Genomic DNA, 17972 nt, shown 5'->3' with positions numbered 1-17972 from the left:
CTTAAATTTTCAAATTAATCAATGTAAATTCTCAATTAAATTGCTGGCATTCTCATTTTTAACCAAATTACATTCTTAATTAAAAGCAAGAACTTTGTAGATTAGTCATAGTAAATTTAACCAAAGTACATTCTCAATTAAATATTATTATGTCTAATCATGTCTATTCTTTTACCTCTTATATCAAATAAAAAAGCTAATTAACCAAAGTACATTCTTGATTAATTCTTGTTAAAGTTTTTACCACTAATTAAAGTACATTCTCAATTATTGGAAAAAACTCATTCAATCATATGAAAGCTTCTAACTTTAATCAAAGTAAATTCTCAATTAAAATTAAAAACCCTTGGACTCATATGATTGATATGTTATATAGATTTCACACCATGCTAAATTGCTATAGTGTGAAGATCATTAATTTTACTTGATTAAGAAGCAAAAGACATAGATAAAAATAAATCAAAACAAGAATCAAAAGAACAAACGAAGTTATTCATCTAACCTCAGAATCCAATTAAGAAATTACAACACAATCAACCCGAGAGGCTTAGTGATAACTGGTGAATTTACCGTTATTTATGACTTAATTTTGATACTAAGTACACCCTTTTTGACTTAGGAACTTGCTTGAAATCATGATTTTGCTTAAGTTGTGTGAATAAGAGAGTTGAAGGTGAATTTAATGATTCTATGGCTAGGTTCCCTTGTTTTAGAAGGAATTGAGATGATTTGGAAGAAGAGTTGAAGTACTAAGGAGTTGGAACTCAGGAAGAACTGGAAAAGCATCAGAAAGGAGGATCACAGGACGCCTGAGCGCCCTTTTTAGGGGCCCTCAATGCCAGAACTCACTGTCTCACGCCTGACTGCCCTTTTATGAGGCCCTCAGCGTAGAAAGCTTCGGGCCCGTGCTTGGGCGCCCTTTTTGTGGTGCTGAGCGCCACTTCCTCAAGTCGCACCATGCCTGCTTACCCTTTTGAGTAAAGCTGAGTGCCATATGTTTTTGGATGACGCCCGGGCACCCTAAGTGGGGCGCTGAGCCCGGGCACCCTAAGTCGGGCGCTGAGCGTCGGTGACGTGAGCTTGGACTTTTTAACTATTTTATAAAAGGACTTGGACGTCCTAGGGTTTGGATATTTTTGCAGAAGAGGTGCAGTGGAGGCAGATTTGGATGCAGGAGCTCCCATCTTCAACTTTTAGGGTTTTTCTATCTCATTCTTCCATTGTACATCTAGCTTCACCATGTTAATGGGGAACTAAATTCCATTTGTTGTTGGGAAATGATGTAACCTTGTGAACTCTCATGTATTTGAATTGATTCTTAGTTACATATGCTTCTTTTATTAAGTGTTAGGGTTTTTCTCCTTCTTTCATTGCTTGCTTTGTTTAACTCATTCATAGCATGATGTATAAATTGCATAAGTATTGGGAGATATCTTACAATTTAGGTTCTGGAAAATCTCTCCCAAAAGCAATATTGCCTAGGGATGGGGATATGAGTTTTGGTTGTCTTAAGCTTCTGTGTGTATGTAATGTAGAATTAATTATTAGGGATGCAAGGGACTGTGACCTAGGAGTTAAGGATAGACTTTCTTCACTGAGGGATCGAGTTTTAAACACTTTAGATAGTGACATTGACATTAATGAAGAAGAAGAATTCTTTTATACAAGAGAGTAAGCTAGGTGAAATCTAACTCCCAACAACATATTCATCTCATAATACTAACATCATCCATTAATCTCTGTGCTTCTGTTCAATTGATCAAATTGCATGCATATTTACGTTTTTGTATCTGCATTTAGAACCAAATGAGTTTGTTCTCAAGTCTTATTTAATCAAGAAATCACATAAATGTTTAGGTTGTGAGTCTCTTGGGAAACAATACTTGGTCTTACCATGTTTATTACTTGATACGATTCGGTACACTTGCTAATTCATTAAGACTTAGCACTCCATGGAATGATGAAATAACATGAAAATAGAAGAAAAGAGGGTGGAGAACATGAGAGAAGAGAGGGAGGACGAAATTTGAACCCTGCAAAGGGTTCCTCAGCTCCCCTAATGTGTTTCCCTAAGTCTCTTTATATAGAAATTGGATTGGGCTTTGTTTCAGGCTTTTCTGTTGTTGTAATCTTCTTTACGATAATGTAATTTCCTCCAATTATCTTCTAAATAATTCAATATCTTCAAAATATATTTGATTGTTGTGGAGATCTAAAAATATTTGAGAAGATATGTGCTAGATTAAAAAGGATTTGACAAATATTATCTTTTGATATTTATTATATAATTAAATAAGGTAATTATTTAACAATATCAAATAAAATATCTCAAGATACGTTTTTCCTAAATTATCTTTAATCATAAACATTTATCAATTATCAAAGCCCTTTTGGTAGAAAAAATAGAGAAAACCGCAAGATCCAATTTTTGTTGTCTGTTAGCTTAGCCAAATTTCTTCATTTTTTCATGTTATGCTTGGATTGACTTCTTGTGGTCTTGATTATTTGCTATTCTTGGATTTATCTTTAAGGTTTCATGAAACTTTAACCAATTTATTTGCATACCTTAATGAGCTCAACTTAGCTACTGCTGCACTAAGGCACGTCAAAATATCCAAAAAAACATTTATGCAATTGAAAAGTTATTTTTAACATGTTTTTGTATCTCATGCTAAATAAACCCAATTATAACAAATCCTGATTAAAATATTCTATTAAAGTTCAAAAACCAATTAAGAATCTAATATTAAAGGCTACACGAGGACATAAATATGCACTGATCACTTTATCATTGAGGATTTCGCCATTGATGATTTTTAGAGCTTTTAATCGATGGAAATCGTAGAAATCTGATAGGAATATGAGATTTTAGTGTTTAGAAGTGAATGAGAGGTGAAAGGCAAGAGACGGGAAGATTCTTTTGACAAAAAGGGGGGAAACGATGTTGTGCATGGAGAGAGGAAATTAGGGATTCTACAAGAGGAAAGAGAAAATAGGATATTTAGAGTTGATTATGAAAAAGAAAAATCACTTATGAGATAAGTTGAAGATAATAGACAACATTTAATAAATACAAATATATGTTGTCTAAGAATCTTATAATCATTTTTCACAGGGGTTACATATTGTCTAAGATGCAAATCCAAGACAATTATTCAATGCACTAGTTCTCCCGTGGATGTTGATGGAGTATCAAACACCTCATGCTATGTTATGGAAAGAGTTTTTTGGTTGTTCGGTCCATGCAAAAAAGGGTTCACAAATTGTAAACCCATTCTCTAAGTCGATGGAACCTTTCTAATAGGTAAGTATCATGGAACTTTGCTCACTACAATCGCTCAAGACGACAACAAAAATCTTTTTTCCATTGAAATTTGGTATTATAGAAGGTGAGACAAAGGAGGCTTTTTCAATTACTTCAAGAGCATGTTACCCTCAAAATCTGTGCATCATCACTAATAGAGGGAAGGGCATTTTATCAGCTTAAGATCAGAAGAAGTTGGTTGGAAAAAAGATGGTATAAGCTCTGTTTATTGCATACCTCATCTAGCCTCAAACTTTAATAAAAAATTAAAAATATCAAGAACTCAGGCGATAATTCATAAACTTGGGTAATAATTAACTAATTTGTACTATTAATTTACTTTTAAAATTGCATACACTGAACTCTTACAATTTTATTTTGTTATGTTCTTATAACTTATGAAGTGAAACAACCCATTGTAACAATAAAACTTACCGCAATGAGAGACCTATTCCCCTAACAAGTAGCTTGGATAAATAAAATTCCATTAAAGAAATGGACTAAGACTTTTGATAGAGGTATAAGGTATGAACATATGATCACAAATCTTGTTAAGTGCACGAACTCCATGCTAAAGAGAGCACGTTCATTACAAATTTGTGCTCTAATCAAAACAATATTTGGGATGACACAATCATGGTTTGTTGAACGAGGTTTAAAAGCACAATACATGTTACAAGTCGGCCACCAATATCCAGAAGAAATTACTAACATTATTCAAAAAAATCAACAACAATTCACATTTTATCATGTTCATCACTATGATCGAGAAAATTTTGAATTTGATGTTCAGAAAATCTCAACACTCCACCAATATCACCCACATCCAATTTTGTATAACGTCGGGCTAAATTAATGATGGTGTGATCGTGGTACTTCCAAGTTATATGCCTCCTGTGTCATCATGTCATTGTCGTTTGTGCATATTCACATATACCACTAACTTAATATAATTATTTACAAGGCATATGAAGTCTAACTTCACCCCTTCCAAAATGAAGATTATTAGTCTGTAAGGCATCAGGAAGACTAACTATTACTATAATCCATAATGATATGGATTAGTCGATCTTAGATAAACCTAAAAAATATTGTTACTGCCACAACGAAGGTCATCATGGGGGGACATGTCCATATTGTCAATAATTCTTACATCTTTTTATTAATATTTTTTAATATTAATAAACTACATTTTGCCTTATATTATATCTTATTTTCTACTTTAATAAACAATTGATCCAATTTATGATGAGTATAAAGCAAAAATGACAAGTTTTTTATGCCTAAATCCCTCTGGTAATCGATTACCAACCACAATAATCGATTACTTCAACCATTTTAGTCTCTAGTAATTTATTACAACATTCTTGTAATCAATTACAAAAGCTTAATCGATTACCATAAAATTTGTGGACACCCTGCACGATTTTAACACTGTGTAATCGATTACAACTGCTTGTAATCAATTAGTAGGCATTGAAAATGAGTGAGGGTGTACGACTTCACCTTTTTCACTATGATAGTGTAGAAGTCGTGCACCTCCTGCACGAATTCTTCATTTGAAGTCGTGTGAGGGTTGCATGACTTGCCTATATACATAAATAAATAAAAAATTCCTACAATGATAATTTTCAAAGTGATTTTGTCCAAAAACATAAAGAAAAAACCCTTTTCTCTCTTATGCTATTTTTTGTTTATGAAGAAAAGTAGAGTTAAACATAAATTTATTATTCAACTTTCCTTACTAATATGTTTTGTTTCATTTTTTAAGAAAAAAATAATTTTCTTTTATCTACTTAATAGTGAAATATTATTTTTATGGTACTTTATATAATTTTTATTTTATGACTCTTTTTGTATAATAATTTTTTTTATGAATATAAGAGGAGAAATTAATTGTTAGTGTTTTTTCATATAGTTAATTTTTTTAAATCTTTATGTTTTTTTAAAATAGATATATTAATGAAGAATAAAAGAATAAATTAATTTTTTGAAGGTGATAAAATGGAAGTTACACGTGAAGATAAAAACATCACAAATTCAATTTATTCACCTATTCTAAAGTATTATATTAATGACCCAATTGTTCAATTAGAAAAGAGTCCTTTTAAGATTCAAAGAATAACATATGAAGAATTTTACATTAACTATTGGTTTAATACCTATTTTGGTCCCTACTTTTATAGGTTTTTTTTTTTTAAAATGATCTTACCTTTTAAAAAAATTCAGTAAGATCCCATAATTTGTTAAAAAATGTTCAATTCGGTCCTTTTCGCTCACATCGTTAAAAATCTAACGGTACAAATGTCATGGTGGCACAATCTTAGTGAGCTATCAAGTTTGATAAATACGTGGACGTTACACTGTGTAAATATTTAAAAAAATTTAAAATGACACGTCAATTTCTTCTTCCACCTCCACCAGCTTTCCATGCACGCCTCTCCCTCCCATGCCCTAATCTCTTTGTGCCCAGAAACTCTGGAAACTCCAACTCTTTTAAATTTAAAAGAGGGATCCAATCACCACCACTCTTTTCATTGTGTTTCCCACAAAGAAAGTCAACGGCCTAATTTCATCAAGTGCTTGGTATGATGATTGATTATAAAGATGGTAGAGAACCCCAGAACACAGCACCCAGAAATAAAATGTGGATGGTTTTCCTAATAGCCTTGTAATACCCAGGGATCCACTGAGACCCTTCAACAAAAATAGCCACTAGAAATAGGTACAAGAATGAAACAATGGTAATCCAGCCATACAAGTTTAAGCGATCAAAGTGTAGATGTTCCTCAACACAAAACCAACATTGCTAATAAGGGCACCCCACAATCCTTGTACATTGAAAGTTTGAGATTCTTGGATTTGGGGACATTGGGGTCAACATTTTCTCCTCCAGTTTTGACGAGGGCTAAAGAGGGTGAGGAAGATATCCGTTGAAAGATCTTACCTTTGAGATTGAATGTTGGATCTGAGATGTTGGGGTGAAAAAGAGTTTGGAACTTTGGAGAGGAGTGACTCTGTGTTGGGTTTGAAACCTTGTGAGAAGATTTGGTTTGAGATGGGGAGATACATTGATGAAGAAATGAGGATTGGGTTTGGTGAAAGTGAGAGGGGAGGATGATGGAACAACTGTTGAAGACAACAATTTTTTTTTCTTTATCTGTGATTGTTCTTGATCTCAGAAACAAAAACAATGAAAAACTGAACTGAAAAACTGATTCTGAAAAGGTCACAAGCACAAATTTGGAGCTTTAAAAGCTTCCAAATCAATGGAGTCGTTTTAAGTGCAGAAGAGGAACTGTGAACTAAAAACAGAAGAGAAGAACATCCACATATTCATCAAATTTCACAGTTCAGTAAGGTTACGCGCCACGATGACATTTGTACCGTTAAGTTTTTAACGGCGTGAGCGAAAAGGACCAGACAGAACATTTTTTAACAAATTATGGGATCTTACTGAACTTTCTTAAAAGGTAGGATCATTTTGAACCAAACCCATAAAAGTAGAGACGACTATTTAAGATGTGATCTTGGAAAATGTTTTCAAATATAGAAATATTGAATAGGTCAAAAAATGAAATTAAAATACATTATTTAAAATAGAATGCATATTAAATAGGTTTAATATATCGGTAGGTCCCTATTTTTGTCCTGAATCTCAATTACGTCCCTTTCTTTCTCAAAATCTTAATTGGATCCGTATTTTTATAAAATTGAAGCAATTAAAGACGTGCCGTCAAATTTGACAAACGGCCGTTTAAATTGAGATTACATGGCATTTTGTTTTAAAAATTTGGATTGAATCAGATTCACATAAGGGCAAAGTAGGAAAATGCTAAAATCTAAATTTAGCCCTTAGGTGGCGTAAGGGAAAACTCTTTCCCATCTCTTCTTCTCTGTTCCAGTTAAACGCAGAACTTTAGAAGCTTGAAGCTTCTTCCCTTTCACTAACGCGAACAGACTCAACGTTGGGAGCAATAATATTTTGCGTTTTCGAGCAGAGACAAAGACCTTGTGGAGGTGCAACGGAAGATAACAAATCGATGGTACAGCAAGGTCGCGACGACTACACAAGGACGTTGGTCGGTCCGATTCGTGGTGCAAAGAGGGAGGGTTTGTTTCGGCATCTCAGTGGTCGTTCTCGTGGGTGGTGGGGATCGCGTTCTTGGTTGCTGTTTCAAATTAGGTTTTTTTTTTTTAAATTGGAATTAGGGATTTGATTAATTGGCGAAGAGGTCGTTCAAATGCACCACCAACTCCGGCGGCGACCACTCCAACAGACGCGTGGTCGCGTAGACGCCATCCACGATCTCAGAAATCACCCTCAAGGCATTAGGGCTGGAGGAACAACCCATATCAACAATGCCCATCTTCTCAGGCCAACTCGTGCACAGAATCTGCACAATGGCTTTCTTTCTCCATGCCTCTGCACAAGAGATAATTGTGTTCTGCAAAGTAAAAAAAAACAAAAATTATCATTTTTTTCAGCACAACATCATGAGTGTAGTAGTTTCTTGCAAAAATTAAGGTACGATGTAAGAAGAATATAGGTTGAATGTTTGTGACAGAGAAGATAAGTAAGAGGAAATTAATTAACCTGAACGGAAGAGTTCATGGCATAGCTAGTTTCGCCTGCGCCTTTGTTCATGTGGAAGAGTTCATAAGTTTCCATTTCTTTCCTTGTGGCTGTTTGCATGGTAAGTGTGTTGAAGTTGAAGGTGTGACGAAAAGGGAAAAATGGCTCCTGTATGATTCATCAGGGAATTAGGGATTTGATTCATCTGGAAAAGTGGATTTGATTCATCTGTAGATTGATTCAAATGGGAATTAGGGATTTGATTCTCTGCGTTTCAGATTGTTTCCTCTGCAGATTTAACTAATGAAACACATAACTCGTTTTGCCCACTTTGACCTTCCTAAAATCTGATTATGCCCACATTGTAATCCAAATTTTTAATATAAAATTCATTTTCAATGCCATGTAAGACTAATGAAGTGGTTGGCCGTGCCACGTAATCTAAAGTTAAACGGCTTTTTGTTAAATTTGACGGTAGACCTTTAATTGCTTCAATTTTACAAAAATAAGGATCCAATTGAGATTTTGAGAAAGAAAAGGACGTAATTGAGATTCAGGGCAAAAATAGGGACCTACCAATATATTAAACCTATTAAATACAACTTCAAAACTATCATATTTTTTTAAGAGATTTCAAGGTTGAAATTATGTACTTTTATTGTATTAGTGGCAACTATTTAAATATATAAATTTTGAGTATATTATTATTTTGGCTCCTCCAAATTATTAGTTAAAACTCATATCTTACCACTTTAAGGTTCACGCTTCATGTTCCTATAGAACAACATTTTTACTGACTTGGATCCGAGATACGGTATACATTAATTAAAGTTTCAAGCCTAGTTCCTTCCATGCAGTATCGTATTCAACAAAATATGAAACACTCTTTTCATCAAACATCACATTTGCATGGACTATAGAGTTAATCATATGTATTGTCCCTGATAAATCAAACATTCAAGAATGAGGTTTCTTCATTCAAATATAAATACAAGTGAAGAATGTATTGAAAAAAAATATTCAGAGGGTCTTATGCGAGAAATTACTCTCTCATTAATCTAGTGATTTTCAAGGCAGAATTTCTTAGTTGCTTAGTTCATATTATAGCATTCTCAAAGTGAGTATGAGCAAGAAACGTTTTACAAAAATCATGTTCACCCAATTTTGTGATGATCTTTTGTCATTAATTTTGTGCCAGTTTGTGATGATCTTTATCTTTGTCTCTAAGAACATCCAGTTTAGTCCATTTGGCACGCCTTAAGAAAAGGAAGAGAGTTCCAGCTTGACATAGCAGCCCACAAATCAGACCAATCCATAAACCCTATAGATTTTGATACAAGCACAATAATAAAACTCATGAATGCAGAAAGGTCTCATAATCAAGATGATTCTTCAAGATATCAGAACAAAAAGAAAATCAAAATATTTTATTTACCTTATACTGCAAATTGGTCTTAAATCCCAGGAGACATGATATTGGTAAGCCAACAAGATAAAAAGTTAAAAGATTAATGTATGCAGTGGAGTGTTGCAGGCCACATCCTCTGGCTGCCCCTGTAGCATTAAACACAATTTTCACCTGAGAACTTGAAGTTTTTTAGACTTTTTTTAACTTTTCAGACACAAATGTTTTTCTAAAACAAATAAGGGACCAGGTCAAACAATTAAAGGTGTTACAGTAAGGGTAAAAAAGTGAGAGGTAGGACAAGGAAATTTGACAAAAACATCAAAGATGTTAGCACAATTTAAGAAATTCAAACCTTGCATGACACCTTGAACAGCATCTAGTACTATAGAAATGGCAAGCAAGGGTGTCACTGAAGTAAACTCATCTTTAATTTTGGAACTATCACTGAAAAGCTGAATCCAGATATCATGTCCAAATCCAAGTGCCAAAGCAAAGCAGAAACTAAGCAGGAAAGAGAGCTTGACAGTGACATTCATTGCATGTTTAGCTCCTTCCGGGTTGCCTGCTCCCAATTCATTGGATACCCTTGTGCTGTCTAAGTTAAACTTCAACTTTTCACTTCATGTACTATATATAATGTTGATTCAGAACATTTGTAACAACGCAAGCAAAGAAGAATGTGTTCAACCATCTAACCTTGCAGCAGCCCCGAGACCAATAGGGATTGTGTATGCAATGAATTGTGTGTTTAAACTGCAGATTTTTTGAAGATTGTAACAACAGTAAATCATTTGAATCTTTTGTTGTTTAGAGGAAAAAGACTATAGAGCTATTGGAACTGTACCATATTGCAACCAAAGAAGTTGTTATCTGTGAGTTTGGCAGTAGACCACTTAAGAAAACCAAAACTTCAAAAGCCCAGTACTCCAAACTTGCATAGCATAAACAACAGATAGTATGATGATATATATATAATTAAGGACCTTACACTCTTACATTAATTTATAATAACATTTTCATAATCTGAACTTCAGAAAGTGTTTCAATACACATCTATATCATGTATCTTTAGCAAAATAGGCTACTTGTACTGATTTAGTAAAGAAAGATCAATGGTCAAAAGGACTAACAAAGTGAAGGGTTGTTTTGTGGCTCATACCATACCATTGCAGCAGAGGGCAGAGCCAGTTTAATGTTTGTGAATACGTAATGGAATGAATGCGTTGAAAAGCCTTGCCATGTCTGCTTGAACTTCTTAGCATACATGACATAAAAGGCCAGTAATAGCATTGATATCCATTGTGAAATGGAAGCTGCAACTGGTGAACCTATAAAGCTCAGACCTGACCACTGAACCAAGGCATATGCAATACCAATATGAACCAACAATGGAAGAGCTGAAAGTACAACCAATGGCATTACCACAGATTGTGTCTGGAGAAACCTCAGAATATTTTGCAAGAAGCTGTATGCAAATAATCCAGGGATCAAAAACTTCATATAGAGAGCAGTTGTTCTTGCAATGTCCTGAGATTGATGAAGAAACACTAGGACAGGTTCTGTATAGAACCAAATAATGGATACCATGATGGAAAAAATTAGAGATATGATGCAAGAGGCTTGTAGGTAAATTCCCAACACTTGGTATTCCTTTGCTCCAAATCCTTGTCCACACAGTGTTTCCAATGCCCCACTCAAACCAACCTAAAAACAACAGAATAAAGCTATGATCAAGGAGTTTAATCTATTTATTATTTTATAGGAAAGGCTTTTGAAAAGAGAGAGGAATTACCATGATGGCAGAGCCAGTGACATTGAACCATGAGTTTGCAAGAGTAGCACCAGCAAGCTGAAGCTCTCCAAGGTGACCTACTAGCATGACAGAAACCGAAGTGATCAAATAATAGAATATGTTAGTAAGAATCATTGGAAGAGAAAACAATAGTTGATGTTTGGCCTCTTCCATGTCCAACACTCCATTCCACCATCTTGTGTTTTCTTCTCCATCATTAGTTACCCTTAATAGAGGTGTTGCTGTGCTATCTGAACTGGGACTTTCTTCAATCTTCTCTATCTCCTCTTTCATCTGCTCTATGCTATCCATGTATATATGGCTCTTCAATGATTGGTAATCCCTATTTATATGTTCTCAAACCACTAAATTTTATCAAACTATGCACCAGAAATTACTTCATGACAGATAATTTCTTAAAGCGTATGTTTTTATGTTTGATCATAAAAGCAGAATATGATAAATAACTTTGGTCATCCTAATAAAAAATCTGGTAGGTGTTGTGTTTGGGCTTTCATAGTTTGAAGCACTGGATCATGTTTGGACTGGGTCTAGTGTCTAGTAATAGAATATTCTTCACGAATATGCTAGTGTTTGTCTGATCCTGCTCTAATCTCACCACGGCCATATGAGAACAAAATTTGCAATAAAATTATTATATTTTCAGGAAATTTTATAACGATGGTATAGTGGTTGAACTGGATGGGATACTGATCTGTATTTTGGACTAAGCAAAATTCTTTATTCCGGCTCTAGTTTTTTAATTTTTACAATTACGTTATAAGAATTATGATAAGAATGATTAATAATGGAAATCCTCTTAGAATTTCATATTCCTAGGTAGAAAATGCTAGAATAATATATAAATAAAAAATAGTGTAACAATCTTTTATCTAAATTTGTTTATGATCTCTTGTCCAGAAAAAGATCCCATATTCTGTCATTTTCTAATGATTTCACCCAAAATCGGAGTTGAACATTAGATTCCATGAAAACATATTTAAGTTTAAACTAATCTTAGTGTTCTAATCTCTTGATTCAATGAAGGTGAACTCGAGTTTTTTTTTTTTTTAGTGTAATTTTATTAAAATTGAGAATCACAATTAATATTTTTTCACACTTTTCTGTTAATCTTTTAACATCTTATCAAGTTTATGTTATTAAGCTAATTCCAATCCTCTTCGCCTAAGTTACGGTACTTTTGTTGAAGAACACGACAAGCTTCAGTAGAACCCCTATCCGAGGCATAAGCAAGATGTCAGTTCAGTACCGCAGCCTGGGAGCTGAGTTCAAGGGTTACGTCTACCATCTACTGCTCAGACATATGTTCCAACATGTTTTTCTCATACTGAACGTCTCAGCACTAAGGTCCTCGTATCCAAAGCATTGGATAAGTCGTCGGGAAGGGAGGTTATATGGGACTTCGTCAAGCATGCTTATAGCCTCCAAGTCAATCAGCGCCACTCGCGTCTTGTGCACCACGTTATCCGAGCGATATTTTGGGTCCAGTAGAGGGTAAACTTGGCCTGGCCACTCTCGTCAAAAAATCACGAACGGTCGTATTCTGTTATTACTATCATAAAATATTTATCCTTAAAGCCCTTTAAAGAGAGGGCAAAGAGCTTGAAGAGGATCTTCCTCTGCTCTGATATTAATGAGACCCACCCACACTTGGCGATTGGGCACGTTCAAAAGTAGTGGAGGAAGATTGCTGAAGTGGGCATGAGACCCAAGGTCACGTAAAGTACCATGAATGCCTACATATATGCTCAGTTGTTCGAATGAAGTTGTAAGGGTGCTACATTAAGTTCCCTCAAGACCTCATTTGAAAATCTTTAAAGAGAAACCAAATGAACATTCCATTGAAGAGGAAATTGTATGAAAAGAAGAAGTACGAGAGACGCTCGACCAGCATGATTCGGCATGGATACAACATCCACCACGACAACTCAAGGACACGGGGATACGAGCTTATGGCAAAGATCCCGATCGAGTAAGGTTGTCCAAGGTAATTGGCATAGGCGCAACGCGAGGTCTATCAACGGCATGTTAACGTTGCCCCAAACATAATGATCTCGGAGAAACAATAATTCTAGACAAACCGTCCAGCCAAGATTAAATGTAACATTAAGACAGAATTAAGTTAAGATACAATTAAGGATATTGGGCTAGTAATTGACCATAGTTAAGGTTTTGCTAATCACGGGCTCATGACAAAAACTATAAATACAAGTCAAAGGTAGGAGGTAGTTGGTTACATTTACTCGCATTTATTTCAGCTCTTTTTCATTCTCTCTTTATCTCTAGAGTGAGCCGTATTTCTTGAACATCGAAAGACCTTTGACAGGTATACGAACGGACAGTATTGTGAAGGAGACACTCGGAGCTGAACATCAAGAAGGGAACTAGGAGACGGCAGAGGAGACCAAACCTCCAGGAGACAAATTGTGTAGGAGTTTGTGGGGTTCAATCTCACTACCGAAACACCTACATATACGTCTAGTCGTTCAAATGAAGTTGTAAGGGTGCTACATTCAGTTCCCTCAAGACCTCATATGAAAATCTTCAAAGGGAAGCCAAATGAACATTCCATTGAAGAGGAAATTGTATGAAAAGAAGAAGTCATCGGGGTTGTCTCCCTTCCCATGGAACACCCATTTGTTTCCTTTGCATCAGTTTGAAGAGAGGGTCGAACATGAGAGATTTTAAAACGTCGCTCGGCCCAATCTTCAAATTGGGCCTTGGTTCGAAATCATGTCACGAATTCCCCAACTTCATGAGATGATCAATCATAACATGGAATGATCGGGAGGCCCTCCTGAGGTTCCACACCCTCATCGGTGGTGGTGATGTCCACACCACCATAAACGAAGTTTAGTGCCCTGCTTTGAACGACCTTATTTTTATCTACACTAACTTCATTGTCAACCTAATCCTCATCTCACTCGGTTGACTCAAAGACGGAGGAGGAGGTAGACTCTGGTGTTGTCGAAGACAAGGCACCATTGTCATAACCTCGTTCACCTCTCCCCGAAAACTTCTTAGACGAACACAAGTTAGCGATTGACATTATTTACCTAGAGAGGAATCCACTCAGTGGATTGAGAGAATAATATATTAATGACGAAAATGACACGAGAGGCCCACTCTATTTATAGCCATTAGGTCGTGGACCCTTGTACGATCCACGTCATCAGATGTAGTAGGATCCGATGGTTTAGATCAAGTGACTCTGTAACTTCTTCTAGATGCAGGAAACGAGACGCTTCGCGCCATTTGGTAAAAGGTAACTTTTTTCAAAAAAGAATAAACAAGACTAAGCAGCCATAAGAAACCACCAAGAGGTAGTATTTAGGAACCAGTAACTAAACTCTTGCGTCAGTTATTACATACTCGAACTTAGGAGGTTTGGCAGAAGTTTATATAAGAAGAGGATGGTCTTTATCTTTGTCTTCGTGGGAAAGATCCAATTTAGACCATTTGGCACGCCTTGTGAAAAGGAAGAGAGTCACGGTCTGACAAAGCAGTCCACAAATCAGACCAATCCATAAACCCTATATCACAAAGCAAATTCAAGACAAATATATTAGTAAAACTAGTTAAAGCAAACCGTTTCACAGAACCAAGATGATTCGAACAATCATAACCAGCATATGCCTTAAATATTTATTCACCTTATACTGCAAATTGGTCTTAAATGCTAGGAGACATGAAATTGGCAGACCAATGAGATAAAAAGTTGCAAGGTTAATGTAAACCGCCAAGTGCTGCCAGCCACATCCTCTAGCCACCCCTGCAGCATTAAACACAATTTACCTTCTAATAATTCTTAGTTAATGTTCAAGGTACAATGATAGCATGTTAAAAGTGTTGTGATAATCTAAGTATGACTTTCACATTAGATAAAACTGACAAAAAAAAAAAACACTCATAAACTCAATGTTTTGAAATTTTGAATTGAAAATAGGATTGGATTAAGTGTACAAGTTCTCCGTAATGAACTTCACTATGAAAAATCCCATAAAAAAGTAATGAAGAATTCAAACCTGACAAGACACCTTGAATGGCATCTAGTAATATGGAAAGGACAAGCAAAGGTGTCACTGATGCAAACTCCTCTTTGATTGTAGCACTATCACTGTAAAACTGAATCCAGATATTATGACCAAATCCAAGTGCCAAAACAAAACAGAAACCAAGGAGGAGAGAGAGCTTGAGAGTGACATTCATTGCATGTTTAGCTCGTTCTGGGTTGCCTGCTCCCAATTCATTGGATACCCTTGTGCTATCAAAATTAAATTTCAACTTTTCAACAAGTCATTAGAAAATATGTGAAGCAATTGAAGTATAGAGAATGTGTTCAACCAACTAACCTTGCAGCTGCACTGAGACCGTAAGTGATCATGTAGGCTACGAATTCTGTATTTGTACTGTAGAGTTTTTGAAGATTGACAATAATAAACTACATGAACCTCTCATTTTTAATTAAGAACAGAACTATAAAGGCAGTTAGAACCTTACCATATTGCAATCAAAGAAGTTGTTATCTGGGAGTTAGGCAGAAGTCCAGCTAAGAAAACCAAAATTTCAAAAGCCCAATACTCCAAACTTGCATTACATAAACAATAAATAGTAAGTAGGAACTTATATTGATACACAAAAAAGTGAAGGGTTGTTTTGTGGTTCATACCATACCATTGCAGCAGAAGGTAGAGCTAGTTTCATGTTTGTAAGTACGTAATTGAATGAATCCATTGAAAATCCTTGCCATGTCTGCCTGAACTTCTTAGCATAGATTACATACAAGGCAAGTAATAGCATTGAAATCCATAGGGAAATAGAAGCTGCAGCGGGTGCACCTGTGAAATTGAGACCTGACCTCTGAACCAAGGCATATGCAATGACAATTTGAAGAAGCAATGGAAGAGCTGAGAGTAGAACCAATGGCATTACTACAGATTGTGTCTGAAGAAACCTCAACATGTTTTGCAAGAAGCTATATGCAAACAATCCTGGGATAAAAAACCTCATATAAAGAGCAGCTGTTCTTGCAATGTCATGAGATTGGTGAAGCAACACCAGGATGGGTTCTGTATAGAACCAAATAATGGATACAATGATGGAAAAAATGAGAGATATGATGCATGAGGCTTGTAGGTAAATTCCCAGCATATGGTATTCCTTTGCACCAAATCCTTGCCCACACAATGTTTCCAATGCCCCACTCAAACCAACCTAAGACAACAATAACTTGTCAATCAAACAATAACATCATTCTTATGTATTCGTTACTATTGACGAGGTATTACTATAAATTTAGTATCAACTGATTCCTAAAGTATTCTCTATTTTTATCTCTGTCTTAAACAACACTCAGTCTTCATGCATTCAGTTCTTTGAGAATTGAGAAATGCTATGGTGTTAAATTTGCATGAATGATAAAATGATATAATAAAATTGCAAAAACCCAAAAATGACATGTGTAAATGGGGGTTTCGGTGGCAGTATATGAGCCTAGTTTTTCAATTTCAGGCCATTTTATCTGCATGTGTCCATTCTCTCCAATCTTCTAAAGTTTCTTTTCTCCTCCTTCTCTCTACCTTCTCTCTTGGTTTCTTCACTTTCTCTCTAGACTTTCTTCCTTCTTCTTCTTCCAATCATTATTCAGACAACACCTAAGTCTTCTTGGTACCAAAAGCTTCGCTTCGCACCGACCAAGCTGTCATTTTGAATTGGTAAGTTTGAGTCCTTCGCCTTTTTGAAATTCTGCAATTTCGGTAACATGCAAAAGACTGTTTGGTCTTGCATGTGTCCATTAACTACTCTTTTAAATCTAATTATTAGTTTTGGGTGGAATGGATGGTGTTTTCTCATCATTCAAAGGTTTGTAGGCGGTGTCCGTACGAGTGGGGTAGCCAAATTCAATAAGAAGTCTTCCTTTGGTTTAACTAAAGAGGTAAGGGAAGCTAGATCATTTTAATTAATTGATTCTGATGTATGAATATGTTGTTGATGATGTTGCATGTATGTGAAATACAGTGAATTGGGTGTTTGGTATTGATGGTGTGTACTATATTCATGTTGAATGTTTTCTGTATAATTCTGGTTCATGGCTGAGAGAATGGTGAGGAAATGAAGTGTTAGAAATGGGAAAAATGGTCGTTGTTTGAGTTTTAGGTTTATAGAGAAATTGGTAAGATTTGATGTTGATCATAATTATGTAGTTGTTCTGCAGAATTATGCAGTTCGCTGAGGGTCCTTCATGGACCATTCGGCTTTTCACTTGAGTTCGGTCTTAACAGGATTCCACTTATGTGGAGTTTTAGTTAATGACCGAACGGTCTTGTACTAGTATTTGTTCTAATACTAGTGTTCGGTCTTGAATGTGTTTATACTCTAGGAGACCTTACCTGCTAATGATCATTCGGTCTTAGGTGTGTAAGTGATCTCTTAGTACTGTTCGGTACCCGGTCTTAACTGAGTTTTGTATTATGGAATTTCAGTTAATCACCGATCGGTCTGAGGCCATTATCCACTTCAATATAACGTTCGGTTTGTTATATGTATTATTTGTTTATGACCACTTGGTCATTTATTGTCTTGATTGTGCTTAGTCATGTACTAGTACTAGGTCTTGATGAGTGTTTGGTCATTTATTATTACTGGGTCTCTTAAAGAGTGTTAGGTCTTGTACTGACGCTCGGTCTCTTAAAGAGTGCTCGGTATTGTATTGACACTCGGTCTCTTAAAGAGTGTTCGGTCTTGTACTGACACTCGGTCTCTTAGAGAGTGCTCGGTCTTGTACTGACACTCGGCCTCTTAAAGAATGCTTGGTCTTGTACTGACACTCGGTCTCTTAAAGAGTGTTCGGTCTTGTACTGACACTCGGTCT

At 35.6% G+C, this 17972-nt stretch overlaps 3 protein-coding genes across 5 annotated transcripts in view; all 3 read right to left on the bottom strand.

Moving 5' to 3' along the window:
• Nucleotides 1-7112: 7112 nt before the first annotated feature.
• Nucleotides 7113-8340, bottom strand: LOC111241639 (jasmonate O-methyltransferase-like). Its single transcript, XM_022780361.1, has 2 exons — nucleotides 7902-8340; nucleotides 7113-7752 (listed from the first exon to the last, which is right to left on the bottom strand). The coding sequence occupies exons 1-2, from the start codon at nucleotides 7998-8000 to the stop codon at nucleotides 7525-7527; spliced, it is 327 nt and encodes a 108-aa protein (XP_022636082.1). The 5' UTR covers nucleotides 8001-8340; the 3' UTR covers nucleotides 7113-7524.
• A 455-nt stretch (nucleotides 8341-8795) lies between these two features.
• Nucleotides 8796-11591, bottom strand: LOC106761001 (protein DETOXIFICATION 18). Of its 3 annotated transcripts, XM_014644468.2 has the most exons (9): nucleotides 11081-11591; nucleotides 10873-10992; nucleotides 10711-10753; nucleotides 10448-10607; nucleotides 10133-10219; nucleotides 9985-10041; nucleotides 9641-9879; nucleotides 9316-9434; nucleotides 8796-9201 (listed from the first exon to the last, which is right to left on the bottom strand). In XM_014644468.2, exons 1-9 carry the CDS (start codon nucleotides 11390-11392, stop codon nucleotides 9064-9066), a joined length of 1275 nt encoding a protein of 424 aa, XP_014499954.1. In that variant the 5' UTR covers nucleotides 11393-11591; the 3' UTR covers nucleotides 8796-9063. The 3 variants fall into 3 exon arrangements, with proteins under 3 accessions (XP_014499954.1, XP_014499953.1, XP_014499952.1); XM_014644467.2 differs by having other exon boundaries at nucleotides 10453-10607; nucleotides 10711-10992; XM_014644466.2 differs by having other exon boundaries at nucleotides 10448-10992.
• A 2775-nt stretch (nucleotides 11592-14366) lies between these two features.
• LOC106761625 (protein DETOXIFICATION 19-like) overlaps nucleotides 14367-17972 on the bottom strand; it is a 12801-nt gene continuing 9195 nt past the window's right edge. Inside the window, exons 2-7 of the mRNA XM_014645191.2 lie at nucleotides 15771-16315; nucleotides 15602-15688; nucleotides 15454-15510; nucleotides 15127-15365; nucleotides 14755-14873; nucleotides 14367-14634 (exon numbers count right to left, since the gene is read on the bottom strand). Of these exons, the coding sequence (XP_014500677.1) occupies nucleotides 14500-14634; nucleotides 14755-14873; nucleotides 15127-15365; nucleotides 15454-15510; nucleotides 15602-15688; nucleotides 15771-16315 (1182 nt within the window). The 3' untranslated portion in view covers nucleotides 14367-14499. The remainder of the gene's footprint in view (nucleotides 14635-14754; nucleotides 14874-15126; nucleotides 15366-15453; nucleotides 15511-15601; nucleotides 15689-15770; nucleotides 16316-17972) is intronic.

The sequence above is a fragment of the Vigna radiata genome, chromosome 5, assembly GCF_000741045.1.
Source record: "Vigna radiata var. radiata cultivar VC1973A chromosome 5, Vradiata_ver6, whole genome shotgun sequence".
NCBI classification, from domain to species: domain Eukaryota; kingdom Viridiplantae; phylum Streptophyta; class Magnoliopsida; order Fabales; family Fabaceae; genus Vigna; species Vigna radiata.
This window is presented reverse-complemented; position numbering and strand designations above follow the sequence as displayed.